The 23,507-nt window shown below is 42.4% G+C and overlaps 1 protein-coding gene across 2 annotated transcripts in view; it reads left to right on the top strand.

Annotated features, from left to right (window-relative positions):
• PCCA (propionyl-CoA carboxylase subunit alpha) overlaps positions 1–23,507 on the top strand; it is a 364,494-nt gene that overhangs the window by 339,665 nt on the left and 1,322 nt on the right. For both annotated transcript variants that reach the window (XM_045567353.1, XM_045567354.1), the window contains 2 exons: positions 10,264–10,404; positions 21,887–21,964. In XM_045567353.1, coding sequence (XP_045423309.1) covers positions 10,264–10,404; positions 21,887–21,964 — 219 coding nt within the window. The remainder of the gene's footprint in view (positions 1–10,263; positions 10,405–21,886; positions 21,965–23,507) is intronic.

Genomic DNA, 23,507 nt, shown 5'->3' with positions numbered 1-23,507 from the left:
GGAAAGATTATTATAGTCAGATCAGCATAGACAGGGCAAAGTTCCCAGTCAGGAGAACATTCATATGAGAATTGGGTAGAAAGCCAAATCTTTAGGCTAAAAATGTTATCAGAGGAGATTCCAAATGAAGAGAATGAGCAGGAAGAGTTAAGGTATGTGTCTGCGTGTACTTGAGAGCCAAGGGAGCAATTAAGGTCCTTGGGTTTTGATGAATTCTAGACCTACCCAGAGCAGTCTGCATTGTCTTCTCAGGGACTATGCCCAAGAATTCTGGTGTCCAGATTTTCACTTAATTTCCCCTCTATCTGTAGACATATATTAATAACAACAAAAACAGTGGTAATGATGGCTATTAAATATCTACATGGCATCCTGTGTTCTGAGAGTCCTTCATATAAGAATTCACTTACTCCTCACAGAGCCTTTTGAAGTAGGTGCTATTGTGTGATCCACAGTTTGTAAGTAAGGAATCTGGGACATAGAAATCTTAAGTAACTTTCCCAAACTTCTACGGGTGGAGTTAGAAGGCAAGCCTAAGGAGTCTGACTCTAGTTCCTAAAGGTTAAATCACTGCTTCCTACTGCCCCCTGACCTGGAGGTTTTCTTTAAAAAGGGGCTAAAATAAAAAAGCCTACCCCATATTCATCACATTCTTAGTAGTACTCATATGTATTGATATTCTATCATTCATGAATGTCTTTTCCTTCTGGCCAGATTATGGTATTTGAGGTCAGAAGTGATTTTTTTTCTATTTCTTTTGTATTCTTATATTGCCCAGATACACTTCATAAATGGTTTTTGAACAAATGAACTAAGCCGTTTCTCTGATTCACTATGTGCTTCTGTAAGTGTCTAAGGAAGAGACAACCATAGGGTCTCTCACTGCCTGATCTAGAAGCTCTCTTAATATTAAAACCAATTTCCTTTCTTTGTTCTTAAAGCCAGATATGGTGCTTGAAGAATTTAATCTATTTGCTCTCAAACGTGGAGCCTTAGAGCTAGAACTATAACAATTAGAAGTTGTTAATCCAAAATGTCCTACAATATGCAATTAAAAAAAAAATCCAGTCAGAGATGTTTGGAAAGGAGACAGAAATAATATTTGGTGAGTAGTTATAAATCTTTGTAAATTTAATCCCAAAAACGATCATTCAACACATGTATTGTCTTGATTTTAGAGATGAAATTTGTTCTGAGAAGGAGGTTACTTGGCCATATGTGACATCTTGTTGGGATGTCAAACTCAGGTTGGTTGGCTTCAAAGACTTGGGTTTTTATGCTCTGCTGCCTCCAGTATGGGGCCACATCTCCTTCCTCCAGATTGATCATGTGCTTTCCAGATCTTGTCCACCATCAGCATCATATGTTCTGTTCTGCATGCCAACAGTCCATCTTGTGGCTCAGGTTAAATGTCTCAGATATGTCAGAACTGTAAACTAAAATTCCCCAGCAATCCCTTACTAGAGATCATTCCTACTACTTTAAACCAATATGCGAAGAGTTGTTGGGCTGTTTTCTGCTTTGATTTTCTTGGCCAACAGTTTATCAGTGTCACAACCATTTCTAGTTTTGTTTACTTTGTCTTTATGTATTTCAGTTTATGAATTTCTGTCCAGTACAAGCCAACGTTTTGGCATATTCAATTTTGAGTTTCTTCAGTGAATTCATAATAGTAAAAATATTTTATTATTAAAAAAACCCAGAAAGGCAAGAACGTTGTTGAAGGCCCTAGCATTTGGCACACTTCCCAAGCCTCTGGTGTTCCATCTCCAGGGGGACTGAGGAACTTACAAAGGAAGGCCAAGCTCCCCATCCTTTTTCCCCAAAGTTCATTTGTTCCACACCCTGTAATATCATGACTTCAACTTGAGATGAGCAAAGAACAATTCAAATAGAAGAGGAAGAAAAAAGAAGGGTGGTGACCATAGCAAAATGGTACACTTCCTTACCTCGGTGCTTATTTACATAATTGTGTTTTTATAACATTTCCTGTACTTTTCTGTAAGCTGATGCTGCCCTAATTATAGATTTTCAAGAGAACACTTCATTGTACCCCAAATTATATAGTGCTTTAAAAAGGTACTTTCTTGCTGGTTTACCAAATACCTTATAAACTTGTAATTACATAAAACAATTCAGGATGCAGAATAGAAACAGCCTGTACTGTTAACAGATGTTGGTATTGTTACATAATTGAGTACAAGGCTTTCAAAGATCTATAATATTTTTCTTGTGTGAAAAGAAAAAAATGACTCATTATAGTCATAATGTGTCACGGAGACTCCTGATCAAACAGAACACACATGTTCTATTTTGTGAGTTCTGTACAGTTCATTGTAAGCGGACTTGCCTTTGTGGATGTGAAAGTGCCACTTATTCCAGCAAATTGCCTTGGCGGCATGTGCACCTACTTGTTAGACAGCTTGTGGGCACCTGGGCTAAGCGGAGGCTGGGCCCCCTTTGTCATGGGCGCACCTGCACGCGGCAGCAACGCAGCGCTGAGCTCCCGCGAGGCCACCGGAATTAACAGACGTGCTCCTTGGGAACGTGCTGTGGACTTGCCAGTGTCCTCCTGCCCAGCAGAGACAGCCTCGTGAGCCATAGGGGACTAGGAATGGGGCTGGCCTCCTGTACTGTAGCTCTTTTTCTTCTCCATCACTTTTGGGTCTGTCTCAAGATACAACTGATTCAAATTACAAGGAAAGTAACCTCAATGGAGCACAATGGAGGAAATAAATTCTCTGTTACTGAGTGCTGGGTCTAATGTTTAATTTTCGATTCCATTTTTGGCACTATTGTTCAAAAAAAGTTGCTTATCTTATGACAGTCGAACTGGAAGGAGCTGTGTTTCTGATTACAAAAGCAAAAACAGGAAAAAAGACTAAGATAGATTTTTGTCTTATTGACAGACATCCCGGATTTTTCTCTTCAGAGGAGCTTGTCATTTTGGAACATGCCAGAGATATGTAAAACTTACTACCTCACTCATTCCTTCAATGTTTTTCATATTAGCCTTGATATAAGCTTTGATATAAACCCTTTCTCTAAGGAAACCTTCCCTTTTTTTAGCAAGAAGTTTGAAAAATGAGTTGCTGAATGGCCTTCATGTTTTTTTTGTTCTTTTGTTTTTTTGGAATTTTCTTCCCACCTCTGTTTGTGTAATTCTTCCCTCAAAAAAAAAAAAAAATGAGATCTTTGCTCATAGCCCAACATTGTGGCTCCTTGTGGCACATTGATTAGTTTAACAAAAGACCTAAGTTCGAGAACCAACTTAACCAGTAACAAAATAAAACCTTGAGTATGATTGATGCATAAGTGTCAGTGGATGAATGTTGAAAGTGATACGTTATGTCACTGCAGTGTATGGACGTTATCAGTTGTACAGCATTAAACAGCCAGGCTCTCTGAATGATTTACTTTGTGTTTAACTGCCTTTTCCAATTGCAGCAAATGCTGAGGAACTAGACGCAATATCAGAAACCATATATTTTCTCCTGTTAACACCGGCATCGCTGACGCGTGTTGGCGCTGACTGCCAGCTGTCAGGCTCTAGTTTAAATGGCCCGAACAAGTGATTAATGATGGGAGCAGGCTCTTACACTGCTTCTAGATCTTTCCTTCAGTGCATTTCCATTTATGTCACCTTGCTGTATGCTTGGGGGGAGGGGTCCTTTCAGGGTAGTTCATGCTATTTATTTTGCCAACCTTGGTTTCTATTTCAAGGGCCCCTGATGCTTCTTTGTGTGTGTGTTTTGTTTTGTTTTTTAATATTTATCATAATGATCCAAACCTTAAACTGTGGAACTTGATGTTGACATACAGGTGTCTCTCAGTTCAGCAGTCAGATATGTAAGGACCACTCTGTATGGTGAAGGGTAACAACTGTGGCCCCCCAGCAAAGAAGCTTTGGACTTTTTCTCCAAGTTTCAGTGGTGATAACTTGAACCAGACACCCTAGGTTTTTGGAACATTGTTTTGTTTTCTTGCAAGTTACTATGGCATTCATATTTTACAAGGCTAAGCTATACACAGTATTTCTCAAACGTGCACTTGCAATAGATGGATATGTTAACTGTTACTGTGAAGTTGAGAATTTGAACTGTTAACTGACCTACTGCGTTTGTTCTCTGTGTAAAATTTTGTTATAACAGTGCTAATTACTAAGCAGCTGAATTTGTGAAAAAGTGCACAGCAATAATTTGCACCTTAGTGTTGCCTTGCTATTAAAAAAATTGTGAACCCATACGCAGAACACATGCACTTGATTTATGAACTTCCCAAGGGCATGTTTATCTGTGGATCACTAATGGTTTGACTTGTGGGTATAGCATTTGGTTTCTATATTTGTGCTTTTGAGACACTCGTTTTTACCCTAATAAAAGCGGTTGAGTGCAGAATAGGATGTTTTAAAAAGAAGAGTAGCATTTGGAGATTAAAAAAAAAAAACTGAAGCTTTTAAATTACTACATGCTTTTGTTTATTTTTTGCTAGTTTTAGAAAAACAACAAATCTCCTTTCTAGTTCCTTCCTAGTGATAGGAAATCATCAACTGGGAGAGTCAGATTTTAGTGTTTTAGTGATGGTGTTAAAATCACCATTGTTTCAAAGGCAGATGCAAATGACTCTGTCCTGTTGGATTCACATCCTGAATAAATGTTTCTACATAATTAGAGTATATAACAAATCTAAACCAGAATAGTGTTTTTTTTTTTTTTTTGTCTGAAAGAACAACTTCAAGTCTTGGGAAAGAATTTACTTTTGCCCTGTGGATGGGTCAGAAACATCTGCTTCAGGTAGTTTACAAGTGTTACTTATTAACCCATGAGCCAAAAACCCAGATAAGGAGTTCTGACTATTTGAAAACTACACATTCCATGTTTTAATAAATGTATATTCAGATTAATTCCACGTACGTATTATTTCTGGCAGCCAGAACTTTTAAAAGGAACTTGTGTTTTTAAAAAGAAATGTAAAAAATTAATTTTTTTCCCCCTAGTACCAGAGTTGTGCTGTGCTTGAAGAGATCCTGCTCTTGGGCAGAACGCAAAGGTTTCAAAGGAACCTCATCTCCATATGGTTTTACTCGATAATCCTTTATCCACCATCTTCAGCTCTCATTCCTTTGCTTTCTTGCCTGTGGCTACATTTCTATCTCTGCATCAATTAGCACAGTGATTTATACAACAAGCAAGCAGTTTAGAGGTAATGGTACACAATTAACATCTCATTCCACCATAAAGGGTATGCTAAATACCCCAGTCATTGCTTTCTCTGCCTGGAATTGAAATAAGTGTTTGTCCTAATTCATATGCTATCTGATGTGAAGTGGGCTGGCTTTGTACAGCACTACACCATTAATCTAATTATAGATAGCTGCAAATGAAGTGCTGTCTGAGCTGGGAGATTGAAGAAAATAGCCTTTTGTCATTTAGCATGACTCTGTGAAGCAAGATCACACTTTACAGGGCAATACTGCAAAATGGAAATCTCAATAATATTGCTGCCTGTTGCGTCTTTTCTAATTACAACAACATTGTAAACACAACTGGGTGCTGATATAAATAGAGCTGTAGATATGCTGTCATGTGGGTTGTAGGAGAAAGTCCTCCGAGTGCTGTTGGATTAAATGATGCATCCTGATTGACAGCTACCTTGAGACTGCGCTGATGGAGTTGTCACAGCATTATGCGAACCGGCTGCTCCAGCCACTGCAGCTGCGTGAGGCTGTAGCTCACCCAGTGCCTTAACTGCTGCCTCTTCATGTCACGGTCTTCGCCTGGGTTGTACCTCAAGGAGAAGGACATCCACAGGCTCCAATTCTGTGGTTTTAGTATTGTTTCTTGAAAATTTTTGGTTGTCATTTTTGGGTATTGGGCCATTAGGCCCTGTGTGGGACTTGAGGGTAGGTAATGTATTTTGCATGGCTTTGAACCTTGCTATCTTTTTTCTCAAGCGATAACTGTGTATCCCACAAAGAATTTAGGAAAGGAAAACATGTTGAATTACAATTCCCGTTGTACCTAAGCGTTCTCATTTATATTTCATTTTTCTCTGCTTCTCTGACATGCTGATGTTTTTAAAGATATATTGTTTGTGCGGCTCGTCATTTCTGTCACTTTAAAAACCTTGACGATTTAGGAAGGGAGACCTGTAGGAGAATATTTGAGTGTTAGCTCTCACTGCCACACTGTGGAAATGAAGACACAGCTTAATGTTCAAGACCTTTGGGGCCAGAGGGTGTAAAACCTGGAATAGGAAGAGAGCCTTATCTTTGAAGAAATGTGTCATTTACTGAGGGTGGATGTACGGTATTTGGCCAGTGCTTCAGGATGTGGAGATAACTGATGTAAAATGATTTACAGTCAAAGATCAGCCTTTGCCCTTGACTTGGTGTTGACTCAGAAGGCCAACAGTTGACATGGAGAAACATTCACAGTTGGTCAACTGTACATATCCTAATTGTTATTGGAGGAAAGACTTAGAGATGGAAACTGGAGCTGAGCCCACTTGAAGAGGAACCACACTAGAGGCTGTGAAATCACAAGTGAACCACTCTGGAAGGCAAACTGGAAGTCCTCACCCAGTACATAGACCTCGGAATCACACCAGCACGTTAGCACGCGTGGTCTGGAAAATTGCTGGTATGACTAGAGACCTTGGAAGGACCTACATGGATTTAAACTCCATAAGGAGGTGCATGTATTAAATGAATATAGAAACTAGCAGGGTGGTGTTTCATGTACCCACCGGAGAGGAGTGTGTCTTATACTGGATGATTCTTCACAGTCTCTGGGGCACCACGCTGTAGCTGTAGGCGTGCCCATTTGCAGGGTGCTTTTGTTGACTAAGTGCAGTTAAAAAGCACCTATCCCTCCCACACCATGACTGGCCTCCCCTTCTCCCCCAACACTGGCATTAGCCCCCCATCAAGTTCCATGTGCAACGGTGTGTTTATTTTAAAAACAATCCCACTGGTGTTTCTTATAATTGTCCCTCTCTTGCGGCTTTCTTCCTGATCCTTTTATGTCTGCTGCGATTCCTTTTCTTTCTTTCTTTTAAACTTTTGGGAGAAATTTTCTTGTTAGACATGGTTTCATATTGTAGGTACCATAACATTAAATTTGCTTAGAGACCTGGGCTGGGGTCACTTTACAGTAATTGGGTCATTGGATAACACCTTGTTCTCTCCCATTATTGATTGTCATGTGTGGGTTGAGGAGCCCAACCAGGCCAAACCTAGAGAGCACCTGTTCTCTCTTTTAACTTACACGGGGGGCGGGGGGGGGGTGTTTTTTAAGAAGCTTTTATTCATTTGACTGTGGTTTGATGAACACCCTAAATCCAGCAGAGTGAAGTTCCACGTACTGACCAACCCAGAGCTAATCAACTTCCAGCTCTGTGGCAGCCCAGCCTCACCAACGAGCAGCTTCTCATCACTCAAGCCGAGGTCTCCTGACCCACCTAAGCAGGGCAAAAAAAAACCTTCTGGCTGCTTCTGGGATCGTGCTACTCTGTCCTGTCAACTAGACTTTAAAATCTTGGACTCCCACCCCAAGAATGTCAACTTCATGGTTTATCTGCTTGAAAACAACAACACTTACAATCAGAATTCTCCAGGGGAGTTTGCACAACCCATGAGGAATATTTAAATGCCTGTCATAAAACCGAACGTGGACCCTAAGATCCTGGTAGGGGTGCTTTTCTGAAATCTCTCAAATAGTTGGCTGCCCTGTGCCCCGAAGAATCCGGAGAAGCCAATAAATAGCAGTTTTGATCATAAGCTCTGAAAGCCCTGGTGTACATTCTTAAATGACTTCTTTTCTGGGGCATCAAAAAGCTTTTACGGTTCTCACCAGGCAATTCATTCTGATGGGCCCATATGCTTCACCCTGCGTGGGCCACATCCCGGCACGCGCCCCCGTGCGCTGCAGCACGGGCAAGCCAAGAGGTTGTTTTAAGAAGGCGTGTTTGTGTGGTATGCTGACAGGGTCAGGACAACATCAAAGGTAATCTTAAAAAGAGAACCTCTCTCTGCCTCCTCCTTTTATTTCAGAAAGGTCATTTCTAAGCCAACTATTTGCAACAAGGCCTCTCCAGAGGAGTTTACTCTGTTGTTATTTTTTACTTGCGATTACAATAAGTCACTTATCCCCCAAACAGATTTAAGAACAATAAACAAATACAAAAGGAAAAGGAACATCTCATCAGTAACAAAGACTGCATCTAAAGGCATTGAGTTTTTGACTCTTTTACATCTCTTTCCAAGCAAAGCAGGAGTCCTACAGAGAAAGGAATCAAAAGATATGAAAATTATAAAAATAGTAAAAGGATCCAGTTTTAGTCAGGATCTTGTAATTTCTGGGGAGAAATGGAGCTAAGTACAATCTTAGCACTTTATTTGTGTGAAGGCTTATTTGTGATATTGCCGAAATTAGTTAAGTGTATCCACTGTGGTGAAATGTGGGAAACCATATTCTTCTCAGTGTATAGAGATACTTTTCCTGAATTTAGGGCTCACATTTTGAAGTGAAATTTTGCAAAATATAAGAAAATAATGGATCTGTATGCCATTCTGAAAACGGACCAAGTGGGCACAATGCTGATCAGTCACGTAGAAGGAACAGCCCAGGGTAATGCCAACTAGGAAAGTAACTTTTTGTTGACTCTAATGATTCAAGTGATGTTGGATTTCCTTTTCCAAGGCAGACAGAGCATAGATACTAAAACTGTGTAATTTGGTCCAATTATATTCTCCCCTGTCCCCTCCATCTCCCCCCACCCCATTGATTTAATGAAGGACTTTGAGGTACAATTCATAGTTGATAAATAGTCCTCTGCCCAGAACGTTTATTAGACTGACAGCAGCATGCACTCTCCTCGCTTTTTTCTGTCACCACTTATGACTCAGATGAATTTTAATAGAAGCAAAAAGCTTTTATTTGCACTGTAATTTCACTTAAGGATCATATCCTTCAGAAACTAGCAGACGCTTGTATGTCTTGATTGCAAAACACTCAGGAGTAAAGAAACATGCAAAAGATGTTATTATTCAGCCTGTCACAGTGTCGCAAATCCACTTGGAACCCAGGCCATCAAAGCTCTTCCTTGCCCTCCCCCACCCCTTTTCAATAGGCCCCGTGAAGAGTGCACTTACGGATTTCTACCATCCCTGCGGAATTAAAGGGTGAATTATGTTTTGTTTGTGCCTCCCTGCCACTATGATGCCCACAGGAGGCTTTGAGTTTCAGCAGCTTTTCCCCAAACAAAATGGAGCTGCCTCGATGCTGCTGCTTTCTCATCCATGAGAAATCAGACCTGGTAGGGATGCAGAAATCTTCAGGTGGCGGTTCCAGCCTCACCCAGCCGTGCTTCCTCAAACCATTTTATCTTGTTTCTATTTGGATAGACCAAATTGTGCCTCACAGATTTGCTCACAGAGATGGCAGAAATTCTCTTTATTAGAAAATGTTGTTTCACTGAACTGCCTTGAATGTGCCCCTAATTGTTTGAGAGTCACCCACGGAAGGTGCCACGAAAATACCTGGCTGTGAATATCGTTTTCTCTCAATGTTTTTAAAATCGTGATGTTATTGTCTCTCAGTGCAGAAGGTATTCTCATTATATTTCATCTATCCTAACCATCTTGCTACTTCAGACTGCATAGTGTGCCTAAAAAGAAAAGCTCACTTTTTCTACCATGAATACAATATTGTATGTCACTGAAAAAAAAATTAAATTTTGTGTATTGTTTTGCCTAAAATGAACACTGAACCCCTTTGTCTTAACTTATTGATACGTAGTACGGCAGCTCTCTGGAGGGGTGTGGGAAGTCTGCGACAGCAATCTGCTGCCATCTACTGGCGGATGTTCGAGGTGTCACCGCCTCAATCCCTCTGGCTGACCAGCTCACGGGATTTGCCTGCACTGGGTTAAGTTTGTTAGCGGTGAAGGGAATACAAGTAAAATTCTTCATAAAGTTCTGAGATGATTTTCTTAAAGATACGGGATGGTTATTATTTATCATTAATTAATAACTGAAATAGTTCTTATTTCAAGAAATTTCTTAAATAACTAACTCACAATATATGCCAGAAACAAATATATTTTGATGTTGTATACAATAATTAAAAACCATATGACCTTTAAGGATGTTATTGTAATTTCAATTTAAAAGCTAAAAACTGATTTTGAATGAATATTACTTTTGAGGAAAAGTTCAGCATTTAAAATTATTTATGATTTTGTTTTGTTTTTTTCCCTAAGTATAACGTGCGTGTCTTAACCAAACTTGCCGCAGAATTGAATGAATTTATGCTGGAGAAAGTGGCTGAGGACACAAGCAGCATTCTGCGTTCCCCGATGCCCGGAGTGGTGGTGGCAGTGTCTGTCAAGCCTGGAGACGTGGTAAGGGCTGTGTCTGTCTCAGTGGGACATGCTGGTCTCACACTTCCCCTTCCAGAACCATGGCTAACAGCAGGATCACACTCTTTGCAGTTCTTTCTTAACCCATATGACTCCCACAAAACAGCAAAATCTATTTGGTGCATTCTTTGGCTACCTGCTTCACATTTGAATTAGGTTAGTGACAATACTTCTGTGCATCTCCTCTCCCAAATGATCTGGGACAAAAACAGAAGTAAGGCCAGATTCATTCTGTTATTTTGCAAATTCAGTGTTTCAGGAAGTATTTCACTTAAAATTGCTATTTACTTTCTAGTACTCTGTGCTTGAAGCATCCTTAGAGAACTCATGCCAAGAAATAGTTCTCCAATAATGAACTTTTTGCATGATTTCTATAATAAATGTCTAATTAATTGGGAAGGAGAGTTAAGGAAAGGGTAATTCCGTAATCTCTGCAGTACTAGGGCACTTCCTTAACTTAGTAAATAAAATTTAGGATCACAGTTTAAAGTTTTTCATCTTGATCTTGTGACATTAAAGCACAAATCAAAGCTATGTTAATATTTCCTTATATGTTCAGTCTCAAGATAACTTGTGGCTGAATTGGTAGGATGCATACATTTTCTTAGAACATGGATAGAAATCTCTGTTGATAAGCAGCAAAAGTGAAAAGAAAACAGTTTAAGATGTAATCAGAAGGTTTCTAAGGGCACTTTAGTACTTGCACTTTTATTTATGTACAGGAAAATAGCAGCCATACACGATAGTCTTTCATGGATGAGATTCCATTTTGTATCTCAGTTAAGTCATGAGGTTTTACATATTTCCCTGTAAAGATTATATTAAAAATGCTTCCTGATTTCTTTAATAAAGGTAAAATATCCTCTTAACATTGAGAAAAAATCATGTAGTTGGCATTGGCTTCCAGAAGAGTATTTATAACAAATGAATAGGAAAACATAATCAGTTTTAGTTGTTTAAACATTTAGTCCTGAAATTGATATGTGAATTTGGAAAACTGACTTAACAATTGCTTCACCTGATGGTATAGAAATAGAACTACCAGCTTTTCTGGAAAAGCATAAAAGTGGTTAAGTAGCTATGAATTGTTATGTTGATTTTGAAAGCATTGATATTCCTGGAAGAAAGCACTCATTAAAACTGTCTAATACCTGAGTGTTAAGGATTTGGGAGAAGTAATACGTAAAAATTATATGTGTGTGTCTGTTGAATATGGGGGACAGATTTGCCTTGTACATCTTCTACAGGATTAGGCCCTAAGAGGATAGATAGCTCCTTGGCCTTGACATTAAGAATCACACACTGACACAGGACATGATCAGTCAGTGGAATCTCCTGGTGACTAGATGTATACGTTGGTAAACAATGTGAGGGGCTTGTTTTGTTTTTTTCATTTTCTTTCTTAATCTTTTTCTGGAAGCCTTCTAGTCTGTATACTGCTAGCCGGAGCTTGTCAGTCCTAATTGTGTGGTTTTAATTATAAAATCACCTTTGTGGGTTTTATTTTTTTTAAATAAATGTTTTCCTTAAACCCTTACTTTCTAACACCTGAGTCCAAACCTAAGGAGAGGGAGGGGCCGAGGGAGGAGGCTGTGATCGCAGTGGGGCCCCACATGCCCCGCACCCTCGGCGGAGGCTGCTGGAGGCCAGATCCGCGCTGCCTTGTTTCTTCCCAGCTGCTGTCTCCCGTCTCGGTCTCGCTTTTCCACAAACCGAAGGGTTTGGCCTTTGTACTTTGCATTTCCTGGTTAATAATTTAACGTGGGAAAGCAAGGCATTTAGTAAAGGGGAACAATGTGATTTTAGTCCTTGGTTCACTGGGAGAGCTCAGATATTAAATGTGGGTACTCAAGAATGGTTTAATTTGAGAACTGTTAAAAATATGTTACTGCAGAGCCATGGGGCCTATATTTTATGTATTCCTTTAAAGTCAGAGTACACGGTGGGGGCACGCCCAGCGGATTGGCACATCAGCTCGCTGTCCTGCATCTTACTTACAAACCCTGTCTGCACGCGGTGCCCGGGCCGCGCAGGTGGGGCGTGTGCTTTCTTTTATTCCTCTCTTTTGGTCCTTGCAGAACTTCCTTTCATATTCTGTGCCATTGTGTTTTGATAAAAGTGTTTTCTCTTGAATTACTACTTTTGGAAAAATGTCCCAAACCACTAATACTGAAACCAAGTGCAAGGTGAGAAGTTTCATCGTGGGCTCTTACAATAACTGCTGTAGTTAAATTCTGCCTCGTGTAATTAAAACACAAGAAACTTTCCTTGGACCAAAGACACAGCATTCACTTCAGGCCATTATAAGAAAATACTACTTGTCATTTTTAAGTTTTGTGGTTTTAAATTATTTTAACACTGCAGGGTATGTTGTGTTTTTCTCAGCAATAACAATAGCTGAGGGGAGGTTCCACTTTTATCAGTAGAAAGATAATGGAATCAGTCATCTCTGTGTATTTTCATGGAAAACAAGGACCAAAAAACAACTAAGAGCTTTACAAGTATTCTGTTTTTCTTTGAAATGTTATTTTTTTTATAGTTTAAATTTTCATGATCTGTAATTTTTATGTTTAGCTTAAGTAAAACTTGACAAATCTTAGAATGGTGGGCATGACAATAGTAAGTTTCACCAAAGTATCACATAAATCATAAAATATCAATTTTGTGAAGTAGACAATTTGTATAGAGTTTAAAAACCTCAGAAAGAAAAGATTTGGGGTGGCTGTTTAGAAGTAATAAATCCACTCATGGAGCTTAGCATGTCAAGGTCTGTGAACTGATTCATTTGAAACACTTTCCTTTCGCTAAACGCGGAAGCTGTGCTTTATTCTATGTGCTTTTTTAGGGTTCACGTGGCAAAAGTTCCTAATACTTTTTCAATGTCTGTTACATACTATTTAACATTAAATGTGGCAGCAAAATCATTTTTAAATGATAGTATAATAGTTTTTTTTTAACAGGTGGAGAAGGGATGTTAGTTTATAAGCGGTAAAATGCACTAGCAAACAAATCAGTAAGAAAGAAAGAGTGGATTACTGAAGAACCACAAATTTAACTCAGAAAACAACTGCTAGGATGAATTGTATATGTCTTTTCTACATGCCTTTTTTATATGCCTTCTGAAAATGTTTTTGCAGTACCTGTTTGTCTATATATAAAACACTGTCATAAACTGGGAGCACTTCTACAAAGTTAGCATTTTTATGACTTGTTTTAATGTTTTTAAACTTCTGTCTTTATGATATTCTCAAACAGAAATATTAAAAATATATATTCTTTCAGAATAATGGTGGAATACATTTTTCCACATATTAACATTGGACTTACAGCTGCTAAATTTATCATACAATTTTCATTTTGGCTTTGAAATATAAAATAAAATCATTATGAGCACATTTGTTAGACTTTTGATACCAGAAACAAAACAAAGTGAGCCAACCCAAGGGGATATTTTTATATTGCATTTAATTAAGATTATTTCAAGTTATGTTTGGATTCTGCAGTCATCTCAGATTTGCATCAAAAATATTCATCTTATTTAATACATTAAAAAATTAAGTGAGACACGAACTATAAGCAGGCTGTAAACCCATTTACATTTCTTTCTTAATTATTAGTGAAACCAGGTAAAATAATAGATTGACATTAAGTACCTGTTGCTGCTGCTTCCTGCCACTTAGCCCATTCAATATTAGTAGGACAGAATTTGGGCTGTTTTTGTGGGGCCAAGATGAGGAAGATCCACTTTGTAAAGGAACGGACCTCTAGCAGGGAAATGTTTTGGGATTGTTTGGGATTGTTGCTCTCGTGAACAATGCCTTAAGGCAAAAAACGGTCTAGATGGTAGACCAATAAAAACAGAACATCTGTAATCATTGGTGGCAGCACACCCAGACCTCACCCTGATTTTTTTTTCCTCCTTGTGTGTGCTCCATCGGGGGGAGGGCTCCTAAGCAGGTGGGTGACAACAGGCCATGGAACACAGGTACCCCATTGCAGAGCATGACATTCACACGTCCCCTTTGTCTCAAACCTCGTGTGTAATTGAGCTTATAGCTGATCCTGGGGAAATGGCCAACTTGGCGAGTGACCTTTATTTTTCATTTCTTGAAGAAACAAGATTTGAAAACTCCTTAAACTCTGAGGATTGTAGATGAGCAGGAGTGGGTCGTACTCTCCTGCTGTGTGTGTTCCTCTGGCTTTGTGCTTATGTGCCTCTTGCAGCCCAGTGACAGTAATTGTGGCTTCCCCCGGCAAAGGAGCTCGCTTGGCTGTTTGATAGATTTTCTGGTTTCTGGATACCTTGATTCACAATCATAAAATATTGTAATAATTAAATTTACATATTTTATAACAGTGGTTATTCAAGCAGTTTGATATGATGCCAGTTTTTCACCCAAACCTCAGATTGTATTCCACAGCATGTACACACAGATTCATGCATTCATTAACATTTTTAAAGTTTTAAATCATGGAATATTACAAACATACAGAAGGTTATAGAGAGTGATGAAACAAGCACTCCTATGTTCTCTGTTCACATTTACCATGTGTGTCTCAGGTTTCACTTAACAATAAAGCATGACATATACCATGAACTTGCCCTGTGTCTTCTCCCCAATCTAATTCCTGTCCTGTCTTCTCCTGAATTTGGCCTTTTAATCTTTTCCAGATAACATTTATTTTTAAATTGTAGGGTTAATTTTTTGGAGGCAACAATCTGGGAATTTTTATAATTTAACTTAGTGATCAATATAAGATAAAATATTTTTTATGGATCAATTAATTAAATATTATAGGAGAGTCTTAGGCAAACTTGACCTTTGATTTGATTTTTCAAGAATGATCTGCCTGGAATTAGAGGGGATATCATCTTTGTTTTAAACATTTTTGAAGATGACCATTCTCAACCTTGCCAAGATTCAAAATATCTTTTCTCTTTTGCTGAAAATAAATAAATAAATAAAGGGTTTTTTAAATCATCATTTCACTGAGTCCTTTAAAACAGCATATTTCATTATTCCAGTTGTAGGTTAGCAACAGAACTAAAACTGATTAGATACTAAATTTTAAAACGTGCAAATTTATTTAAATCTTATTTCCAAACTGATTATTGGGCATATAAACTTTTGAAGTGTTGTAGTAAAGCATTTTTTCCAAATAAAACAAACAAAAAACTAAACTAAACAAAAAGCCCCGAGCACATTTCACAAAGGTAGAGAGAATGCAGACTGGTTTCTAAAGTTACTGTAAAGGACATCAATTTTGACTGATTTTCTTTGTAACTATGGGCCTTGGCTCTGGTTTTGAGCTAACTTAGAAGACCGTAGGGAGTAATATTTTTCTTTATTTTAAGGAATTTTAAGAAAAACTGGACTTGTTTTATATTGGCCACGACTCTGTGTTCTTGCCCTGAGCCTGTGAGCTTCCAGTGCCTCTGTCCAGGGATCGGTGCGGGGCTGGGGCCGTGTGTGCCGGGCCCCCCACGCACGTGCCCCGGGAGCCTCTGCTGCGCTCGGCCCGGAGGGGCCTTCAGTGGCTGCCTCCCGACTCTGTGGTCTGGTGACAGTTCCAGCCTCCCTCTGCTTTACACGAAGATGTGGGGATGTGAACGCACGTTTTTCCTTCAGGAAATACCTGGCAATATGTACGAGCCTATCTCACCAGCTCAGAGAGGGGAGGTGGTTACAGTCAGATGCTAGCAGTGCCTTTTCACCAAGTCTGAGGGGCCTCTCTCCTCCCTCCTGGCTGTTAACTGCACCTTTCTTCAGATCTAAGGGCCTTAAAATGCATTGGTTCAGGCACCTGCCTTCTACGGAGAACAGTCTTTAACAACGTAATTGAAGGACTTTCACTTTTGTGGTGTAGCCAGCAGGGCCGATATTGATCTGTGTTTTTCGGGTGGCCCAGCACCGCAGAAGGGGACTGCAGGGCCGATCAGCCCTCCGAGCCTTCTGTCTAATTTGGCAGAAAAACACAGAATGTAGGACAACAAAAGAAGGCTCTCCTTTTTCCATAAAAATTCTCCCTCCCACCCACTCCTCTTCCCCAAAAAGGGGACTTAATTTTTCAGCTGCACGCAGTGATTTGGTGCTCACTCTTGCATTGAAACAGTTGCTGTCTGAACAGGCAGGAAACAGTTTTCTTTTAATTGCCGAAATCATTCGGAAGTGCTTGGTGCCCTGCTTCTGTACAGCAGATGCTGTGCATTAATTGGCCTGCGTAGAAGTGACCCAGGGTTCCTTGCAGCGGGCCCAATTTTAGGCAGAGGGTTTAAATAGCTTATTTATTATTTTGTATAATCTGGCGTACATTGTGTGCTCCTGCACGTGTCGTATTTCATGGTCTGCAGTTTCTAATGTCATGTGGGTTTCAAAACCTGTGTTTCTCTGGTAATGTACTAGCAGCAGGTAAGCTCAAAATACCATCCATCAGGAGCTAATTTTTTATCCAGATACTCCAATGACTGATGAACCTGTCTTTTGTATGAATGTTTAGCACAGTAGAAAGCCATATGCCACTGGCACGGTTTCCTCGGCATTCTTTACAGTTGCTAGAGAGTGGGCTTACAGGGCGGGGGGGGGGGGGAGTCAATGCCATTTATGTCCTCTGGCCTATATTTCAATGATAAGGCCTTTGAAACAGCCCTGGGTTTGGACGACAAAAGAGGGTAGGGTCTGTCTTCAAGGAAACCCGACTCCCATCATTTTCTTTATCAGAAATATGACTGCACGCTCTTAATAGGGAACCTTGTTTTGTTACTACCCGTCTGTTCAAAACAGACCTCAGCCCATTAGAAGGGCCTCCCTTGTGTGGGAAGACCACAGCTGTTACTGTAAATCTCATCCAGTCACTGTATCACCCCCATTTTGTGGCTCTGAAGGATGAAATTGAGAAATGGAATACTGTGCAGTCATCCTTTACGTCTCCAATTTTAGGCCTTTGCCATCATTTTCATGCTTTTATTCCAAATCAAATAACATTAGTGAGCTACACCACCTTCTGATTAGTATCTGGTATTGAGCAAAGCTTTCAAGTCTATACTTTTGGGGGCTTCCTTTTATGTTGGGTGATCTTTTTTCCCCTTTCTCTTCTCTTTTTCTTTGGGCACTTTCTTTGAGCTTTCTTAGTGGCGATGGCAGTTTGCAGTTTGAACGATACATGTTGCCAAATATATCCCATCTTAAAATGTTTTCCAGCTGGGGCGCATGTGCAGGAGAAGGTTCTATGCCTTTTAATCTTTGTGGAAGGAATGAAGAGAACTTGGTAGGAGGATATTGGGGGCTTTAATCAGAAATAAGAAGTGGTTTAAATCATTAGCACAACAAAGCATACTATAAGCTTGAAGATAAAAGTCTCTGGGGAAAGAGTCCTCTGAAAATAAATGGAACTTGATAGATTTCCATATCATTTATAACTTCCCTTAATTACACTTGGAAGACTCGCCAGTAAAACTGGAAAATTGGCAGCCTATATCCATTAGAGTCATTTTGCCGACCATGGCAAGCAGCTGGCTTTGCTGGATTTTATTTCCCATCACTCACAATTAATCATCAGCTGGAGATGTCTGAAACCCTTCAGCACAGAGCAATGCTGGGTGACATTCAGGCCACGAAACATGCGAAAATCTGCTGAGTAAATGGGCCGAGTTTTTTCTCAAGCTTACTCATTTTGGGACAAGGCCGACTCCCGCTTAATGAGTGCCGCTCTGGTAATCAGATGCGAATGTGAACCTTGACCCCGTGTCAAAGGAGAGGACGCAATAAGCCGGATGAAAGATACGGGATTCGGGCCTACAAACTTTACACCAATTAGACAGGGAGCGGGGAAGTACATCAGGCCGACTAGGTTTATCAAAAAGACTTGCGAGGCTTGTGACCATTTTGTAAGCCCAGCGTAGGAGACATCCTGTCACAATCATTAAGTCTTTATCAGGTGATTCACAAAGTGTCAGAGGAGCGTGGGCTCACATCCTGCAGGAGCAGGGCCTCACATGGGAGCTGTGTAGTGAAGGATGAATGTTGGAGCGCCCTCTCCGCGCACCCAATTAATGCCTGGCCTCCCGAGCACCCGGGCCAGCCCGAAGGTGTCGCCTCCGCTGGGCCCGCTGCCCAGCCCCCTCACTCGCCCTGGGGTGGGCACCACGTTCTGTGAGAGCCCACACTGCTGGGCAGCCAGGCTCCCAAGTCTGAAGGCGAGAGCCGAGTGGTGCCACCTCGGTGCCCACCCCATCCATGGAGCACACCCTCGAGTGACACCTGCTCCCCGGAGACTGGGCAGACGTAGTTTGTGTTTCCACTGCATTCTTTGATATATGGTGTGTACCATATTTGGTTCTCCAACTTGATTTTTAAGGCATGAAATAAGTTGGAATTAGATCAAGCTCACATGTGTATCCATGTTTGTGTGTGTCTGTGTAGAACATGATCCTGTTGAACAAAGATCTCTGTCATGTTCCTTGTAGGGTACTGAGGAACAATTTCCAAGAGCTGTCTCTTGGGGATGGATGAATGAAAGCAATCTACAAAACAGACTGCCCCTGGTGAAGAGAGAGAGAAGTAGATGACTCAGCTTTGCCCTTCATAGCTAAATAATCTTAAGTAGACACAGTGAGAGGAGCTAGAGAGGAAAAACAAGGAGTGAAAAGGCAGATGGAGGGGCAAGGATCTAATTCTATGATCCAGTGCCATGCTGTGGATTGGGTGGAAGACAGGATCGCTTTGGATCTGGACGCACTTTTTCTTTCTTTTTTTTGTGAGACAGAGTCTCCCTCTGTTGCCCGGGTAAGAGTGCAGTGGTGTCATCATAGCTCACTACAACCTCAAACTCCTAGACTCAAGCAATCCTCCTGCCTCAGCCTCCCGAGTAGCTGGGACCACAGGCGCACACCACCACGCCAGCTAATGTTTTCTATTTTTAGTAGAGATGGAGTCTCGCTCTAGCTCAGGCTGGTCTTGAACTCTTGGCCTCAAGCGTTCCTCCTGCCTCGCCTCCCAGAGTGCTAGGATTACAGGCATGAGCCACTATGCCTGGCCAGGACACACTTTCTTTAAAGTCCTTTTAATTAAATTGCCAGAGTCTCTCAACCAGAGAAAGGGACTGTTTTAACTTTGGGACTTCCCACTTCTCCTGATTGTCTCTGGTTAAAGCAGAGATTTTATTCTGATTAATGTTTGGGGACCCAGCCCTTATAGTCACCTGCATGTCTCCTCTATGCAAATTGCCCACCTAACAGGCACACAGAGCCAGGCCAGGAAGGATGGCCGTGGGCAGTGACAGCGGAGCCCCATAAACTCCTTGTCAACCTCCTGCTGCCCCCAGGCTCGGGTGGAGCTTGGGGCAGAGCTGTAGCCTGGCCCAGCCTCCCTTCAGCGCATCTCCTATGGGCACCATCATCAGGCTGGACTTTGCCCTGCTGGCGTGACCACTGGAAATCTCCAGGCCTTGATTCGTCTTCATACTTGCACTTTAACTGCTAATTCACTTACTTGAAGACCCCTGAAAGCGGCTGTCTGTCTGACCAGCAGATTTTGAGCGGTGGCTGACAGGATGAGCAGAAGGGGGTGCACCTGCTGGCAGAGGGTGCCAGCCACAAGAGGCTGCTCAGCCAGCCCTGGGCCCCCAGACGCTGCAGAGGAACTGGGTGGACTAGGTGGGGACGTGGGAGGCCAGCACGTGGGGACCCGTGGCAGGTGCCTGTCTGCCTGTGAGGGGAATAGTGACCAGAGCCCAGAGGTGGAGAGTTGGTTCCTAATTTTCAGATGGAATTTCCATTCTGTCCTGTTGAATCTCCAATCCATTTCCTAGAAAGTGCCCCGGTGCCTGGGTGCCTAGTCCTTGGGTCAGGGTCCATCTCAGTGAGTCCAAATTCTGACTAGGAGGCCCCTCCCGGGCTGGCCCGCGTGGAGCTAGGTGGCAGGTGTGCTGCACTGGAACTTGCCCTCCCTGTCTCTCTGGTCCCTGCCTGCCTTTGAAGAGAGAAGAAAGGCTCTAAAATGCTGAAGTGAGGGAGTGACTGTTCTGACCCCCTGACTGGGGCGTCTGCATTGTCTCTGCGCTGTCCCCCCCTCTGTCCCCCTGTGCTGTGAAGAATAGCCCTCGCGAGCTGATTCTTCACGCTCCATGGACGCAGGTGCCAGGTGAAAGTGAATCAAAGAGGGCAGCGGGGACAGCGATTCCAAGCCCGGCTCTTCCGCAGTGTCTCTCCTCCGTGCCAGCAGCCAGGCCTGGCATCCCCTGTCTTCCTATATTTCTGTGCCAGGAAAAGACAGCCCACCACCTGAACAGCAGAGGAAAAGAATACACAGGGCTCAGGCACTCCAGATTGCCAGCAAGACAGCTTGCGCCACACGGGGGGCCTGTAGGGGGACTTGGAGATCATCTGGGGATTTCAGGAAAGAACATTCTCCAGGCACTTCTGTGGCATCAGACAGGCATAGCCACAGTGGTGTGAACGGCCGGACCCCACACCAGTGCGCCCCCCCACACCCCCCAGAGCTGTTGCCCGAGGAAATAGGACTCTCCCGTTTCAAAAGCTGGGAGGCCCTTTCTCACAAAGGTAAGAGAAAAATCTGGCCCAGCTCATTGGTGCTTACCCATCAAGGGCAAAGAAAAGTGAATAGGGCGGCTGTTAGTCACAGCTGACTCCTGCGTGAAGCCCGGGTTTGGCCTGTACCGGCCGGCCCGTGCTCCCCCGTGATGAGTGCCCCGGGGCTCCCGGTCTCCTTGCAGGGAATGGGCAGAGCTCCAGAAATCATGCCCTGGGTAGGAAGGCGCTTTCTGGGACCGGCCCCCTCGTCAGCATTTGGTGTGTTTGTGGAGATTGGGACTGTGGTCCTTGGGCCCTGGCGCTGAGCTATTGTTCCCAGCTCCCCAGGGGTACAGACAGAAATGTCCCATCTTTTTGGTAACAGCTTTACTGAGATGAAAATGACATGTGAGACAATTCACCCCTTTATACAATTCAGTGGTTTTAGTCTATCCACAGAGCTGTGCAGCCATCGCTGCGATCAATTTCAGACCATTTTCACCACCCCAAAAAGAAACCCTGTACCCATCAGCCGTCACCTTTCCCCCTCTGCCCCAGGCAACCTCACATACTTCCGCCTGTGGAGATCTGCCTTTCCGGCAATTCGGGACATTTCAGCTAAGTGGAACACATTCCGATTTCGCAGCACCTCTGTCAGTGGCAAAGGCAGACTCGGAGATCCCCAGGGAGGCCCCAATCCTCCAGTGTCAGGATTTTTTCTAACAAGGACAAGGACTTGATGATAGAGGGAGTGGCCTTTATCTGCTGTCCCTAGAGATGAACTTAGAATACGAAACATTAGAGATGGTTGCCACTGTTTGCAGGCAAAACTTCCAATGCATTTGACAAAGAATTTCTTAATGGCTTTGTTCTTAAGCATTATTACAAAATTAGAATGCTTTGAAGATTTATGTCCATTTTTTATTCATTTTCCAGGTAGCAGAAGGTCAGGAAATTTGTGTGATTGAAGCCATGAAAATGCAGAACAGTATGACAGCTGGGAAAACTGGCAAGGTATGTCCCCAAGTTCCCGCCAGCCCATGCCGGCCTTGCGATGGGAGCAGAACTTCCGCCTTTGAGTCATGGACAGTTTGGTCTGAAAGGGCCCATGGGGGTGATCTCTTCCAAATCCCCCTTTTACAGAGGACGCTAAGATTGGGGGGCTCTTCTCACTGTTACTGATATGTCCCTGCCTTGTGGAAAATGGGCCTTCCAAAAGTCTGTGTATTATGTTCAGGTAGTCAAAGAACAACTGTTCTTCACTTTAATGTCTTTGAAATTAAGGAGTCTTTAATTTTTAATGTTTACATCTGTCTTGGAGGCAGTTAGTTATCTGAGACTTCTGTGACACAGCAGGAAACGGTTTTACAGATTGCAAAAATTAATGCAACTCTTCAAGATAATTTTTCCACAAAGAGGACAATTCAGTCTCAGATCAGGGGCTGAGCCCATGCACACGTGCACAACTGAATGATTGAGGGAGGAAAAAAGGAGAGATCTGTCAGTCCTGAAATGTGTTAAGGGCAAAACTTGCTTAAATGCATTTTTTCTTTGAGGAAAATATTATAGAAAAGTCCTTTTAAGCAATAACTTCATTATTCTACCAGTGACTAAAAAGATGCCATTAGTGAGTAAATGATCCTTTTGTGAGGGATGTTTTGGTTTGGAAGTATCTGCATGGTGGAGTGTGACTGGGGGTGGGGCCAGGGACAGCAGCAAAGGCCAGCTGTGTCCTGCATGTGTTGCATCTTGGGGATGTCAGGTGCAGAGAGAGCCGTCCACTCTCACCAAGCTTGCATCAGAGAGCCATGGCCTCTGTCTGTCACCCCAGAGGGCAGTGAAAGGGATTGTCAGAGAAGGGCCCGGGCGCCCTGCCTGGTCCCAGCTGGGCAAGCAGAGGTCTAGGCCCACGCTCGGGTGGGCCCTGAGCCAGCAGCTGCATGACTCTGCTGGGTTTTAGAGGGTAGAATGGCATAATTTGCAGCATTTTAGGAATTCTTTCTAAATTTAATCACTTTTTTAAAAAGTGATCAAGAAAACGTTGGTTTCTATTAAGGTGAAAATGTTTTGTGTTTGTTCATTGGGATTATTTAAAGTTGATGCTGCACTAGCATCATGACATTGCCATCCCTGAGGAGAACTCGGCCTGGTCATAGGGGACAGAGATGTGTGTCCCATGCGTGCCAAGGCCCCCATGCTGCTGGACCAAGGTGCTAACATTAGTGCCCTGACAGAGTGTGGCTCACATCTGTCAGCGTGTTTTATTTCCTCGTGGCCTGGGTCTCTCTCACCCTCAGCAGCCCAAAGCTGCTTTACAGGGTGTCGATAGGCACCCGGTGAACTCTGTCTCTTGGCCTGACCCTGTAAACTGAAGTCCTTCCTGTCCATCCTGTGCCCTTCTCACCAGCCCCAGGCCTCCTGAATCCAACCCAGCAGGGCCCAGGAAGAGCGGCTCGAAGCCCCAGCGCAGAGTAGCAGGCCCTGGTTCTTACCTGGGAGGGCCACTTTTCCTCCCAGAGAAGAGGCTCACAAAGGAACCAGATCCTTTACTCTAATA

The sequence above is a fragment of the Lemur catta genome, chromosome 13 (assembly GCF_020740605.2).
Source record: "Lemur catta isolate mLemCat1 chromosome 13, mLemCat1.pri, whole genome shotgun sequence".
Taxonomy (NCBI): Eukaryota; Metazoa; Chordata; class Mammalia; order Primates; family Lemuridae; genus Lemur; species Lemur catta.
Note: the sequence above shows the minus strand (reverse complement) of the source record. Positions and strands in the feature narration are given on the sequence as shown.